Source organism: Salmo salar, chromosome 14 (assembly GCF_965601325.2).
Source record: "Salmo salar chromosome 14, fSalSal1, whole genome shotgun sequence".
Taxonomy (NCBI): Eukaryota; Metazoa; Chordata; class Actinopteri; order Salmoniformes; family Salmonidae; genus Salmo; species Salmo salar.
In genome coordinates, this window is record NC_138304.1 from 34,835,429 (window position 1) to 34,850,473 (window position 15,045).

Here is a 15,045-nt window from a genome sequence, read left to right on the forward strand (position 1 = left end):
GGCGGTGGGTCAGTCATGGTGTGGGATGGCATTTCTTTGGGGGGCCGCACAGCCCTCCATGTGCTCGCCAGAGGTAGCCTGACTGCCATTAGGTACCGAGATGAGATCCTCAGACCCCTTGTGAGACCATATGCTGGTGTGGTTGGCCCTGGGTTCCTCCTAATGCAAGACAATGCTAGACCTCATGTGGCTGGAGTGTGTCAGCAGTTCCTGCAAGAGGAAGGCATTGATGCTATGGACTGGCCCGCCCGTTCCCCAGACCTGAATCCAATTGAGCACATCTGGGACATCATGTCTCGCTCCATCCACCAACGCCACGTTGCACCACAGACTGTCCAGGAGTTGGCGGATGCTTTAGTCCAGGTCTGGGAGGAGATCCCTCAGGAGACCATCCGCCACCTCATCAGGAGCATGCCCAGGTGTTGTAGGGAGATCATACAGGCACGTGGAGGCCACACACACTACTGAGCCTCATTTTGACTTGTTTTAAGGACATTACATCAAAGTTGGATCAGCCTGTAGTGTGGTTTTCCACTTTAATTTTGAGCGTGACTCCAAATCCAGACCTCCATGGGTTGATAAATTGGATTTCCATTGATTATTTTTGTGTGATATTGTTGTCAGCACATTCAACTATGTAAAGAAAAAAGTATTTAATAAGATTATTTCATTAATTCAGATCTACGATGTGTTATTTTAGTGCTCCCCTTTATTTTTTTGAGCAGTGTATATTTTGATTTGTTTAACACTTTTTTTTTTGGGGGGGGGGGGGGGGGTTATTTCATTGTTCTGATGTCTTCACTATTCTACAATGTAGAAATTAATAAAAATAAAGAAAAACCCTTGAATGAGTAGGTGTGTCAACTTTTGCCTGGTCCCAAGCTGCGCCCCTACCCAGTCATGTGAAATCTATAGATTAGGGCCTAATTTATTTAATTTTACTGACTCCTAATTTTGAACTAACTCAGCAAAACCTATGAAATTGTAGCATTTATATTTTTGTTCAGTGTGTGTGTATGTGTATATATAGATTTTATTGCACATAGATTTCTATCAAATCATGTTGAATAGCATTTATCCAGATGTATTCCCAAGAGGTTAGCAAGCAGTTGCCAATATGATGTGCACACTGAATCTCTATTTTTTCCCACTATGGGAACAAACTCACGTGCATGTCTTTTGAGTGACAGGTTAGGGACAGACTCTGCCCTCTTTGGAGGCTCTGCTGTGACCAAGTCACTGCTGAGTTAATGTGGAAATTCAATTATTGATGCTGTTCACTGGTATAGAGACATCTTAACAGATAAACATATTGACGAAGCGCACACTATAATATTTGAAGATGGGACTTGGAAATATGTTTCAACAACACCATAGTTAGAAATCCCAAGCAACAAACCTTGTGGACTCTCACCTTATACTGTAGTCATAAAGTCCTGCTACTGTAGATGTCTTTATGAATGGAGAAACAAAGTGCCTCCGAGTACAACTTCCCCTCTGTCCTACTACAGTCTGTTCTACACCACTACTTCTGAAAGTCCAGAGAGAGAAAAAAAGAAGTAAGTGCAGGGAGTATGGGAAACGAGAGGGATAGGAGGGAGGAAAAGAGGGAGAGGGAAACTAGTAAAAGAGTGAGGGAAAGGGGGGTGAAGAAGAAAAAAAGCCTTTTGGATTTCTCCCTTCCCTTTCACTTTTTAGAACCCGCCTCCCTTCATTATCAGCAGCAGCCTTATAAATGCAGCCTGTTGATGTTGTTTGTGAGTTCCACTGACACCACTCTACATCATCTCAGATAAGACCACCATACGTTCAGGCTGCAGCCAAGATGAGAGAGTTCAAGAGCAAGGCATTTTGGAGGGCCGTACTGGCCGAGCTTGTGGGGATGACCATGTTCATATTTCTCAGCATCTCAGCTGCCATTGGGAACTCAAACAACACCGCTCCTGACCAGGAGGTGAAGGTTTCTCTGACCTTTGGTCTGGCCATCGCCACGCTGGCCCAGAGTTTGGGCCACGTCAGTGGAGCCCACCTGAACCCAGCTGTGACACTGGGCATGCTGGCCAGCTGCCAGATCAGCGTGTTCAAGGGGATGATGTACATGGTGGCTCAGATGCTGGGCTCTGCTCTGGCCAGTGCTATTGTCTACGGAACCCGGCCAGAGGCAAATACTGCACTGGGGGTCAATGCTGTGAGTGGCTCATTTTGGCTAATTTGTTTCAGAATGCAAATTTGAATATATATGGTTTATGTGTGTCCTTTTCAATTAGAAATGTTGGCTTTCAATTCCATTTTATGGGAAGTGTTTGAACTTTGTGTGCAATTTCTTGATAAATGTATATTGCATCTCATAGTTGTTGGCGAACAGTAATGCATGTGAACCTGCGTGCACTGCATTGATAAAATAGTTGATTGAACTTAGTTTAATTTAGTTCGACTCAGTGATTTTTGAAGGGACTCAAATGGGATCTCATTCATGTTTGATTAGAGCGAGCTTGGATGCACCGGCTGCAAACTATTGACTACCAGAATCATGTGATGTTTTTTTTGATCACACTAACTCATATTAAGCATAGGGGCTTCTGTTCTCTAGTGAATATAGGATGTACAGCTGCATGGTAGTTACTTTCCCATGCCATAAAAATCCCTCACATGCCTCCTATAGACCCCAAGTTAAATGGTATTTTAAGCTGTTGATACAGAGGATCATCACATCTATTGCCATTAATGGAATTCTAAATTATGTAAATTGCACATTAGCAAAGTCTGTAAGAATATAATCAATTATCAACATCTTTCAATCATTTACAATTTCAATGAATGAATAAACTAAGACTTGCTCAGACTTTGACAAATTATAGTTAGACTATCAGCCTGTTGAAAGTTTACATTAGATTTCAAATTAGATTTTTTTCTCCTCAGCCTTTGCCAGCTATTTAGAATAGCACATAGTAGTTGAGAAAAACATCCATCACGCTGATGCACACTGACAAATTGTTTTTGTTTGTTTCCCCCTCTGCCCCCTCCTTCCCCCTCGTAGCTAAATGGTGTCAGTGCCAGCCAAGGCGTTGGCATCGAGCTCCTGGCTACCTTCCAGCTGGTCCTGTGTGTCATAGCAGTAACTGATAAAAGGCGGCGTGATGTCACCGGCTCTGCCCCCCTGGCCATCGGGCTCTCTGTCGCTCTGGGACACTTGGCAGCCGTAAGTTACTTATAGTAGTTTGTCAACAAGGTATCTCCTCTGACACATGCATCTGATTAACAAAATATGAATTTTGAATGTGTTATTGTGACAAATCACCATTGAATTAAAGCTTACTTTTACTCAGTGCAAATGGTGACTGTTGAATTTACCCCTCAGACCCTAGGCCTAATCCTATAACCATAAACTATTTATATTGATTTTACAACAGATCGTCTCATCCCTCATATTGTCCTAAGATATTTATCTTGTTGTTGTGTACAGATCAGCTACACAGGCTGTGGTATCAACCCGGCCCGATCCTTTGGACCTGCTTTGATCATGAATGATTATACAAATCACTGGGTAGGTGGAGATGGTGTGTTTGCAGGCACGTGTGTTTGCAGATTCCTTGCATTTAGTGTGACATCAATTCCATGACTAGTAAATTCAATAAACTTCTAAAATGATTACCAAAGCTGAGCTACTTTCAATAAAGTGGTTACTGAGTGACAGCATCTCTATTGTTTTATTGTAAAGTCTAATAAAACTATTGAGAGCAAAGTTAAAGTTAACCCTGTAATATGTGTCTTCAATCTGTTCTTCCATTGATTCATTGATTGACTTCTTTGCACCATGGCAGGTGTACTGGGTGGGGCCAATGAGTGGAGGTGTGGCAGCTGCTCTGGTCTATGACTTCCTCCTGTACCCCAAATCTGAGGACTTCCCTGAACGTATGAAGGTTCTTGTTGGTGGCCCGGTGGGAGACTATAATGTTAATGGAGAGGAGACTGCAGCTGTGGAAATGTCATCAACAAAGTAGTTTTGTCATAACAACACCATATAGTGTATAGGACTTTAGATTGTCTACCTACAGTATACTCCTGTAAAGAAAACATTGACATTTCCTTTAGAATGGCAGCAGTTGAATTGTTATTTCAAAATAATGATAAAGAATTTCAAATAAGAGGAGCATTTTTATTTAGTTGTGAAGTATTAGGCCTGTTTCATTGAAAATCACACCACTGAGCTGCCGATTTAATAGAGAAATTGTTACTTGACTATCACAGGAGGTTGGTGGCACCTTAATTGGGGAGGACGGGCTCGTGGTAATAGCTGGACCGAAATGAGTGGAATGGTATCAAATACATCAAACGCATGGTTTCCATGTGTTTCATTCCATTTGCTCTTTTCCGGCCATTATTATGAGTCGTCCTCCCCTCCTCTACTGTTGAGTATTCACTTCAATTTCTAAACGTCTTTAACAAGAGTTGCTGGAACATCTTGCTCTTTGTTAAAATATTTCCCATATCAGTATTCTATATAGAGCTATTTGTTTTTGTATATTTTCTGTATACCTGTTTATGTAAGAACTTTTTATTTCTTGATGTATATGTATTTCTGTGTGCACTCTTGAATTGTATTTCACTTTTGTACGTAAATAAAACACCAGATGTTAACAGATGTTCCCCTCTTGGCATTTGTCTCCTCATAAACTGCTTACTTTAGCAATATCCAGTCTCCACATCCAAACAGTACTCTTTTACTTTTTGGACTAGCCATCTCATTAGAACTTGACGCCTCTAACATCTCAGTGCTAGAGGCGTCACTACAGACCCTGGTTCGATTCCAGGCTGTATCACAACCGGCCATCTTTGGGCATCCCATAGGGCGGCGCACAATTGGCCCAGTATCATCCGGGTTAGGGTTTGGCCGCAGTAGGCCGTCATTGTAAATAAGAATTTGTTCTTAACAGACTTACCAAGTTAATGAAAAATTTGGCTAACACAATCTATTTAAGTTTATCTCAGAAGGTGGGGAGAGCTTGAGATCCTGATATAAATATATTTTCAGTAAACTTTGCACTACTATCTAAACTAGACCACAGCAACATCACTGTTTAGGTTCAGGACCCGTAGACCTTATCATCACCGTACTCATCAGTCCATTTCCTTAACTAGAATTGCTGTTAACAGGCTGGAGTTTTTTTCCTGGAATCCACTGCGTGCATGAGCCAGTAAGTTTACGGAAAAAATATGAGTAACTTTTAACACACCCCAGTCTTATCTGCATTTTATGTGGTTACAAAAAGTAAAAGCAAAGAGTATTAGAGGCAATATGAGTTTCAAAACATGATTTTTTTGTTTCTGTTTTCTTCTTTGGGTAGGATGAACCGTAAATCAGAGGTGTGGGCATGACTGGTTTCTCATTCTGACCAACCTTTCTGATAGGTCTGTTGTATGAAGTGAAGGATTGTTAGTTGTTATTGTCATGACTCAGCAACCACATCTCCCTACACAGATTCACATCAATCAGTTTGACTTACTCAAAATAGAGTGAATAATTCAGAGTGAACAATAACCATCTGATTTGTTGTAGGCTACATAGTTCCCCATTCGTATTATCTTAGTACCATAGTGACCAAAGCACAAATGTGTTGGTGGCTAGAGAGAGGATAGAGTTGTTCTTAGGTTATGGGAATTCATGCAAGTTAATCACCACAACATGGTGTATTAACAGAAACCATATTCTATGAATGTAATTATCTTTAATTTAACGTTTATCAAAATAGATTGATTGCCCTGATCATGATAAATGTATTTCATATGCACAGCAGATACATCAATTGATCTGCATTTCCATTTCAATTGGCTTGCTCCTTAATAGAAGGGGCCTATACATTTGGGTTGAACATTCAGACCCTTGCAGCTAGAATGTAATTGTATAGAATGAATGGTCACAACCCTCCATGGATAAGCATGTCCTTTCTATGCAACACTTTTCTATCTGCAACAATAGAGGAATGTTTCAGAAGGAAAATGAAAGAAAAGAGGGCGGGGAAATGTGATGTCTGTAGTCAATGCAATGGCCCTGTTCAAATCCTTTAAAAGTGCATCCTGCCTTCCGAGTGACACAGCGGTCTAAGGCACTGCATTGCAGTGCTAGAGGTGTCACTACAGACCCGGGTTTGAATCCCGGGCTGTGTCGCAGCCGGCCGCGACCGGGAGATCCATAAGGCGGCGCACATTTGGCCCAGTGTCGTCCGGGTTATGGGAGTGTTTGGCTGGCCGGGAAGTCCTTGTCCCATCGCACTCTAGCAACTCCTGTGGCGGGCCGGGCACATGCACGCTGACTTCGGTCGCCAGTTGTACAGTGTTTCCTCCGACACATCGGTGCGCTGGCTTCCAGGTTAAGCGGGCAGTGCGACTTGACAGGACCGTGTTTAGGAGGATGCATGGCCCTCAACCTTCACCTTTCCTGAGTCCGTATGGGAGAGCGTCTGCTAAATGACGCAAATGAGTTATAGCGATGGGACCAATTAGACTTTAACTACCAATTAGGGAGAAAAATAGGTAAAAATAAAGTACATCCTTCATTCCTAATTTCAGTGAAATAATCCCAGATTAGAAATGACTGGACAGGTGAAAGCCATGTGCTGGAGCCATTGTATTCACTTGCCCAATCATGTCATGTCTAATCAGTGATTATTTCAAGGAATGGAGAAAGGAAATATTCATTCTAACAGGCCTATTTAGGGCTCTATTCAATCCGCATCGCATCGCATCGCAGGTACAGCGTGATTGAAATTTAAAGGCAATGTTCCTGCTTTAGCGGAGACTGCATTCACGGTGAACGCTGTATACGTCGGCTCAATCGCAAATTGCTTTTACATTACTATTGCGGAATCTCTAACACTTCAGCTTTACAGATTGAATAGATCCCCTATTGTGACATGGCTCTCAGCTGATTCAATCAAACCAGACAGTTGAAAAAGCATACCTGATTCAAGCCAAACAATTTACTCAAAATGAACTTTTAGGTAAGGTGCTAGTTGCAAGACTAAACCATGTGAGGGTGTATGATACAAACTTAGCATACCAGCTTCATTTGTGCTCCATAATACCATTGACCTAGCGCCTATGCCAAGTTTATACTTGTTTTATATTGAACTAGCAAAACCATGGTGGCAGCTCCCACATAAAGACTACAGTTTTACTATAGAATACTGCAGTATTATCCACAGACACAAAAACACTGTAGTAAATACTACAGAAATGTCTGCAAAAACAATACAGTAAAAGCTACAGTATCATTTGCATATACCCTGCCCATTCCCCTCCCCCATATCCTAATTTGTGCCATCCATAAGAATATACATATGTTGTGTTCCCTACAGATTATAGAAAAGCAGAAGTGCTGAACTATCTGTTCAGATCCTAGTCCAACAAACCAACGCCTACCTACCTACAGGCTATGGAACATTTGCTCTTTTAGTATTTATCCAGTAGGTTTTCTCAAGGAGAAACTCCCAGTAATGGACACCAAAAATGGATATATCACATTATCTGGTGTACAATCTTTAGCTAACCAGAACCCAGCCATCAACCTGGGTCTGCTGGTCAGCTGCCAGTTCTGTGTCCTCAGTAGCCTACCATGAGTTGATCCAAAAATAATTTACATTATACACAAGTTAACTTGGGATTTAAATGCAAACAGAATTTCAAAGTTGATGGTGTCCATTGTAGCGTATGCCGCTCCAGCTCAGGTCACTGTACAGAAGTTGCAATACATTGACAACATTTAGATTTATAATGTCCTCGAAACGTGTTAGCCATGTATTGAATCAAGAGCAGCGCTTTCATCAAACAGCTCTATGCATTGGGTTAATGTGTTTTCCTCTGATTTCAGCCTTTAACATAAGCTCTCCCTTCCTGGCTGCGATTGTTGGAGCTGAAAGAAGCAGAGCCGCCTTATCTTTCAACTCCCTCTGCTTAAATACATCCTCTGAATGATCGTAATTCTATTGTATTTTCTGACAGTTATGCGGGGCGAGATTAACCAAATGCTTTCCTGTTCTCTTCTCTTGCAGTTGAATGGAATCAAGGATTTGGCATAGAATTTCTTCTCACCCTCCAGCTTGTGCTGTGTGTCATAGCAACCACTGATAGAAGGTGGAGTGATGTCGGAGGTTCTGATGTCCTGCGCCCTTGGTGATCGGGCCCTCAGTAGGTCTTGGAGTAAATCAAAGCCATTATATTGTTTTAATCAACCCTGGAAACGATTCATGACTTGCAGTGCAGTGGTATAACACATTAATTGGATAACTTACCTCACTAGTCTCAACGCCAGCTGTAAGACACCTGGGTCATGTTCAGTAGGGCACACTGTAGCAAAATGTTTTCAGACACTACATTTAAAAAAAATACTATACGTATAAGATACCATTTTGTATTTGTCTGTGATGACTTATACACCCTGCAGCATGTTTGACTTCTTGTAAGAAATAAAGCATGGTAATCCATTTAAATGTCCTGTTTTCAACTTTAACAACCTTTTTATTTCTAAATTTAACATAAATATTTGACAAATGTAAATAATTTGAATTGCAAATAATGGGTTTTAAGAGTTCCTGTATAGTAATGTTTCTCAGTCACTTTTCAGTGCAACAATTTCTGTTTACAACTGATGTACAGTGGGGGAAAAAAGTATTTGATCCCCTGCTGATTTTGTACGTTTGCCCACTGATAAAGAAAGGATCAGTTTATAATTTTAATGGTAGTTTTATTTCAACAGTGAGAGACAGAATAACAACAAAAATATCCAGAAAAATGCATATCAAAAATGTTATAAATTGATTTGCATTTTAATGAGGGAAATAAGTATTTGACCCCCTCTCAATCAGAAACATTTCTGGCTCCCAGGTGTCTTTTATACAGGTAACGAGCTGAGATTAGGAGCACACTCTTAAAGGGAGTGCTCCTAATCGCAGCTTGTTACCTGTAAAAAAGACACCTGTCCACAGAAGCAATCAATCAATCAGATTCCAAACTCTCCACCATGGCCAAGACCAAAGAGCTCTCCAAGGATGTCAGGGACAAGATTGCAGACCTACAAAAGGCTGGAATGGGCTACAAGACCATCGCCAAGCAGCTTGGTGAGAAGGTGACAACATTTGGTGCGATTATTCGCAAATGGAAGAAACACAAAAGAACTGTCAATATCCCTCGGCCTGGGGCTCCATGCAAGATCTCACCTCGTGGGGTTGCAATGATCATGAGAACGGTGAGGAATCAGCCCAGAACTACATGGGAGGATCTTGTCAATGATCTCAAAGCAGCTGGGACCATTGTCACCAAGAAAACAATTGGTAACACACTACACCATGCAGGACTGAAATCCTGCAGCGCCTGCAAGGTCCCCCTGCTCAAGAATACATATACATGCCTGTCTGAAGTTTGCCAATGAACATCTGAATGATTCAGAGGACAACTGGTGAAAGTGTTGTGGTCATATGAGACCAAAATGGAGCTCTTTGGCATCAACTCAACTCGCCGTGTTTGGAGGAGGAGGAATGCTGCCTATGACCCCAAGAACACCATCCCCACCGTCAAACATGGAGGTGGAAACATTATGCTTTGGGGGTGTTTTTCTGCTTAGAGGACAGGACAACTTCACCGCATCAAAGGGACGATGGACCGGGCCATGTACCATCAAATCTTGGGTGAGAACATCCTTCCCTCAGCCAGGGCATTGAAAATGGGTCGTGGATGGGTATTCCAGCATAACAATGACCCAAAACACACGGCCAAGGCAACAAAGGAGTGGCTCAAGAAGAAGCACATTAAGGTCCTGGAGTGGCCTAGCCAGTCTCCAGACCTTAATCCCATAGAAAATCTGTAGAGGGAGCTGAAGGTTCGAGTTGCCAAACGTCAGCCTCGAAACCTTAATGACTTGGAGAAGATCTGCAAAGAGGAGTGGCAAAAAATCCCTCCTGAGGTGTGTGCAAACCTGGTGGCCAACTACAAGAAACGTCTGACCTCTGGGATTGACAACAAGGCTTTTGCCACCAAGTACTAAGTCATGTTTTGCAGAGGGGTCAAATACTTATTTCCCTCATTAAAATGCAAATCATTTTATAACATTTTTGACATGCGTTTTTCTGGATATTTGTGTGGTTAATCTGTCTCTCACTGTTCAAATAAACCTACCATTAAAATTATAGACTGATCATTTCTTTGTAAGTGGGCAAATGTACAAAATCAGCAGGGGATCAAATACTTTTTTCCCCACTGTACATATTTTATGGGGTGACTGAGAAAAATGGATGAAAACCTGAAGTCTCTTGTTAACGGTATTTCCTGTTACTTTGAATGTCAGTCTCCTCCCACTTTCACTAGGGATCTACAGTAACACTGTGGTATAAATGCTGCTTGGCTTGCATTGTTAGTAACACTGAAGACACAACACAAACGCCACCCAACACCACAGTGATGGGAGAACTCAGAAATTGGGCGTTTTGGCGGGCTGTTCTAGCAGAGTTGATCGGTATGATCCTCTTCATATTCATCGGTATATCTTCTGCTATCGGGAATACAAATAACTCCCAGCCTGACCAGGAGGTTAAAGTAGCGTTAGCCTTTGGTCTGGCCATCGCCACGCTGGCCCAGAGTTTGGGCCACATCAGTGGAGCCCACCTGAACCCAGCCATCACCCTAGGTCTGCTGGTCAGCTGCCAGATCAGTGTGTTCAAGGCAGTGTTCTACATCCTGGCTCAGATGCTGGGAGCTGTAGTAGCTAGTGCCATAGTGTATGGAGTCAAGCCGACAAACATTGATGCACTGGGGGTTAATCACGTGAGTGGATATCACTTTTGACTGTTTTCAGATTGCCACTAAGTATTAAAATGCTGAAAATATAAATTTGGAATGAATTCATTTTAAATGGAATTGATTCAGACATGTTGAAGACTTTTGTGAAAATTGTAATGTAAAGTAAGCTTAAACTCATCAACTTTAACTCAGACTGACTTAATCAATGCTTGAGCCGTCATACATCTCAGATCTCATCTCAGATGCCACCTAATGTTTCACAAGCTCATCATATCCTCTCCGGTCTTTTCCAGCTGAATAAAATAAGTGTTGGACAAGGGTTTGTCATCGAGCTCCTGACCACCTTCCAGCTGGTCCTATGTGTCATAGCAGTGACTGATAAAAGGCGTGGGGATGTCACCGGTTCTGCCCCTCTAGCCATCGGGCTCTCTGTGGGTCTGGGACATCTTGCAGCAGTAAGTGAATAATGCTACTCAAACGTGTGCTGATAAAAATGTTTTCAGATTTACACTGTAGATCTACAGTAGATTATAGTCTTGCTATAAACAAACTTCGGGAAAATCCATAATCTCCAGTGTAAGTGCAATATAGCGGTACAGTATAACATAAACATGCCATAAATGCTATGGTTAATTGTTTCTATCTTCAGATCAGTTTCACTGGATGTGGCATTAATCCTGCTCGCTCATTTGGGCCAGCTGTAATCTACAAACAATTTGGTGACCATTGGGTAATCATTCACCTTTTTCACCCTAATGTTTGTGTTGTCATCATGACTATCATATCATATTAATGATAGCTTCTTGTCTATCAACTGCACATCTATCACTTTTGTATTATTATCTAACTTTTAATTATCCAGGTTGGTCTCATAAAAAAGAGACCTGTTCCACAGCAGCTCTTGGTTCAGTACAGATATTGAATTGTTGGCACCATTTCTGCTCCTGTACTCCAGGTGTACTGGCTGGGGCCGATGTGTGGAGGTGTAGCAGCAGCCCTTATCTATGACTTCCTCCTGTATCCTAGAAGTGATGACTTCAGTAAGCGGAGGAATGTTCTGGTCAGTGGGCCAGACAAGGAGAATGATGCCCCAGAGGAGGGCAGCAGTAGCCCCGGAACCAGTCAGTGGCCCAGATAGGACAAGTTGACTAACAATTAGCCTACCAAATGTTGGAAATTATAAGCAGAAAAATATCTAAATTGTGCTTAAAAACCTTGTTCTGCAGTCCCTGCCAGCCGCTGAAAGATCCATATGTAGAATTAATTTAAACTGTCAGTTTGATTTATGCAGTTATTTACTTTTATTATTGCTGTAACAGACATGTTGTATTGTGTTTCTGTTTGTCCTGTGTTGAAGGTTGAAACATTTGTACACCTAGGGAACAGTTCAAAATGTACTGTAAAAACTAAATGCGCACCCTCCCCCCTATAGAATTAACAAGAAATTATGTTTTACGACCACAAATAACTATAGTGAGCCTGTGTTGTTTAACGTAGATATCGACTTTGCCACTTCAGCATGCTTCTGTGGTACAGTCGATGCCACGCAAGGCTACGGGCCAGAAGGTTGCGGGTTTGCTGACCACCACGGACGAGCTAACTCTCCCTGCGTTTCATTAGAACTACACTACGATCAGAGCCGGCCGCAGACAATGATCATCCAGGTGGAAATCAGATTTAACATGTTGATATATATTTATATTTATATTTAAAATTATAATATTTATAATATATAATATTTATAATTATATAAAATAAATGCAACAAATATATGCAACACCACAATCTGCACAGTTTGAATGCTGGAATTATATTTTGGAGGAATGTGCGCAGGTAGCCTACAGGAGACTAGTAGCCTAATCAGATTAAAACATTGTAACTGGTTGTGTTGATGCCTGACATAACAGATAATGCAGTTTAAAAGTGAAATTAACAATATTTAGGCTATAGGTTATTGAAGCGTTAGGTTCTAGGTGTGCGACAGCAGAGCTGTCAAGCTTTCCTGAATAACTGGGCCTGCTGGAAGCCTACTGTATGTGGCCACATTATTATAGGACGACTTGGGAGAATGAGGATCCGCAACAAACAGCGCATCACAGTATCAGAACTTAAAATACAGCCAAACTGGCATGCTACTGTGTTTTGTATATCTTATAAACTGTCGATTAGACCCACAACTGATCCAAATTGAATGAAACATTCAAATCACAGGGTTTTTGCGCTGTAATTCAAATGACATTTTCACAGCAGTTTACAGCCTAGAGTAGAGTGTTGTACTCACTTGAAAACTATAATGCAAATAGGGAGGATAATTGTATGGTCCCTAATATAAGATCAATAGGGGAGCTTTTTGAGCTGCGTGTCTGTCTTCACTGTTCTTTCATGCTCAATGATGCACCCTGGCCTCTCCACTTATATTGAAAATTGATGCAGCTTTGAATGATTATATGAGTGGTATGATTGCTAGTTAGCATATTGCAGATCTGGACAAACGATCCACCTACCACTATTGTCACTATGAATGGTGGATAGAGGGCAGGATAGACAGCAAAAAGCGTAGTGCATAAGGGAAGTACCAATACACCTTGATATAGGAGAGGCGCATGCACGCAGATGAGGAAATTTGGCTAGGTTGGAAGAAATTATATATTAAAACCTGCAAAAGGGCAAATATAAACCTGGGGGAAAAACACAATACCCTCCCGTAACCAATAAAAAAAACACACAACCCTCCCCAAAGCAAAAATATAAGTTACAAAACGCTCCCCTATTTTGGACAGCCCCATTTAATATCAAACTGCCCCTACGATATTTACATTTTCTTTGTTTTATTCTTTGCTTTGTGGAAATAAAGTATTTTTTGTTATTAAAGAATAAACTGTACCAGTCAAGTTTGGACACCTACTCATTCAATGTTTTTTCTTTATTTTCACTAATAGTGTAGACATCAAAACTATGAAACAACACATATGGAATCATGTAGCAACCAGAAAAGTGTTAAACAAATCAAAATATATTTTCAATTCTTCAAAGTAGCCACCCTTTGCCTTGATGACAGCTTTGCACACTCTTGGCATTCTCTCAACCAGCTTCACCTGGAATGCTTTTCCAAAAGTCTTGAAGGAGTTCCCACATATGCTGAGCACTTGTTGGCTGCTTTTCCTTCCAGCTCATCCCAAACCATCTCAATTGGGTTGAGGTCGGATGATTGTGGAGGCCAGGTCATCTGATGCTGCCCTCCATCACTCTCCTTCTCGGTTAAATAGCACTTACACAGCCTGGAGGTGAGTTGGGTCATTGTCCTGTTGAAAAACAAATGAAAGTCCCACTAATCGCAAACCAGATAGGATGGCGTACCGCTGAAGAATGCTGTGGTAGCCATGCTGGTTAAGTGTGCCTTGAATTCTAAATAAATCCCTGACAGTGTCACCAGCAAAGCACCCCCCACACCATCACACCACCTCCATGCTTCACGGTGGGCACCACACATGTGGAGATCATCCCTTCACCTACTCTGCGTCTCACAAAGACATGGCGGTTGGAACAAAAATCTAAAATTTGGACTCATCAGACCAAAGGAAAGATGCTCATGTTTCTTGGCCCAAGCAAGTCTCTTCTTATTATTAGTGTCCTTTAGTAGTGGTTTCTTTGCAGCAATTTGACCATGAATTTGACCACAGTCTTCCCTGTGGCTCAGTTGGTAGAGCATGGTGTGTGCAACGCCAGGGTTGTGGGTTCGATTCCCATGGGGGGCCAGTACAAATTTTTTTTTTACAAAAATGCATGAAATGAAATGTATGCTTTCACTACTGTAAGTCGCTCTGGAAAAGAGCGTCTGCTAAATGACTAAAATGTAAATGATTCAGCAGTCTCCTCTGAACAGTTGATGTTGAGATGTGTATGTTACTTGAACTCTGAAGCATTTATTCGGGCTGGTAACTCTAATGAACCTATACTCTGCAGCAGAGGTAACTCTGGGTCTTCCTTTCCTGTGGCAGTCCTCATGAGAGCCAGTTTCATCATAGTGGTTGTTGTGACTGCACTTAAAGAAACTTTCAAAGTTCTTGAAATGTTCCGGATTGACTGACCTTCATGTCTTAAAGTAATGGACTGTCATTTATGTTTGCTTATTTGAGCTGTTCTTGCCATAATATGGACTTAATCTTTTACCAAATAGGGCTATCTTCTGTATACCACCTCTACATTGTCACAACGCAACTGATGGGCTCAAATGCATGAGGACGGCAGAGTTCCTCT

The 15,045-nt window shown here is 41.6% G+C and overlaps 2 protein-coding genes and 1 non-coding gene across 3 annotated transcripts; all 3 read left to right on the forward strand.

The window, feature by feature from the left end:
- The first annotated feature begins 1,739 nt into the window (after positions 1–1,739).
- LOC106569327 (aquaporin FA-CHIP) lies at positions 1,740–4,642 on the forward strand. The gene is made up of 4 exons (XM_014140565.3): positions 1,740–2,188; positions 3,038–3,199; positions 3,464–3,544; positions 3,822–4,642. Exons 1-4 carry the CDS (start codon positions 1,826–1,828, stop codon positions 3,999–4,001), a joined length of 786 nt encoding a protein of 261 aa, XP_013996040.1. The 5' UTR covers positions 1,740–1,825; the 3' UTR covers positions 4,002–4,642.
- A 2,793-nt stretch (positions 4,643–7,435) lies between these two features.
- On the forward strand, positions 7,436–7,491 carry LOC123726927 (U7 small nuclear RNA). The gene has a single exon (XR_006759037.1). It is a non-coding gene; the product is annotated as a U7 small nuclear RNA (small nuclear RNA).
- Positions 7,492–10,439: 2,948 nt separating this feature from the next.
- aqp1 (Aquaporin-1) lies at positions 10,440–13,671 on the forward strand. The gene is given in 4 exon segments (NM_001140000.1): positions 10,440–10,812; positions 11,082–11,243; positions 11,438–11,518; positions 11,744–13,671. Coding segments are annotated over 4 exon segments (789 nt in total). The 5' UTR covers positions 10,440–10,449; the 3' UTR covers positions 11,927–13,671.
- Positions 13,672–15,045: the final 1,374 nt, after the last annotated feature.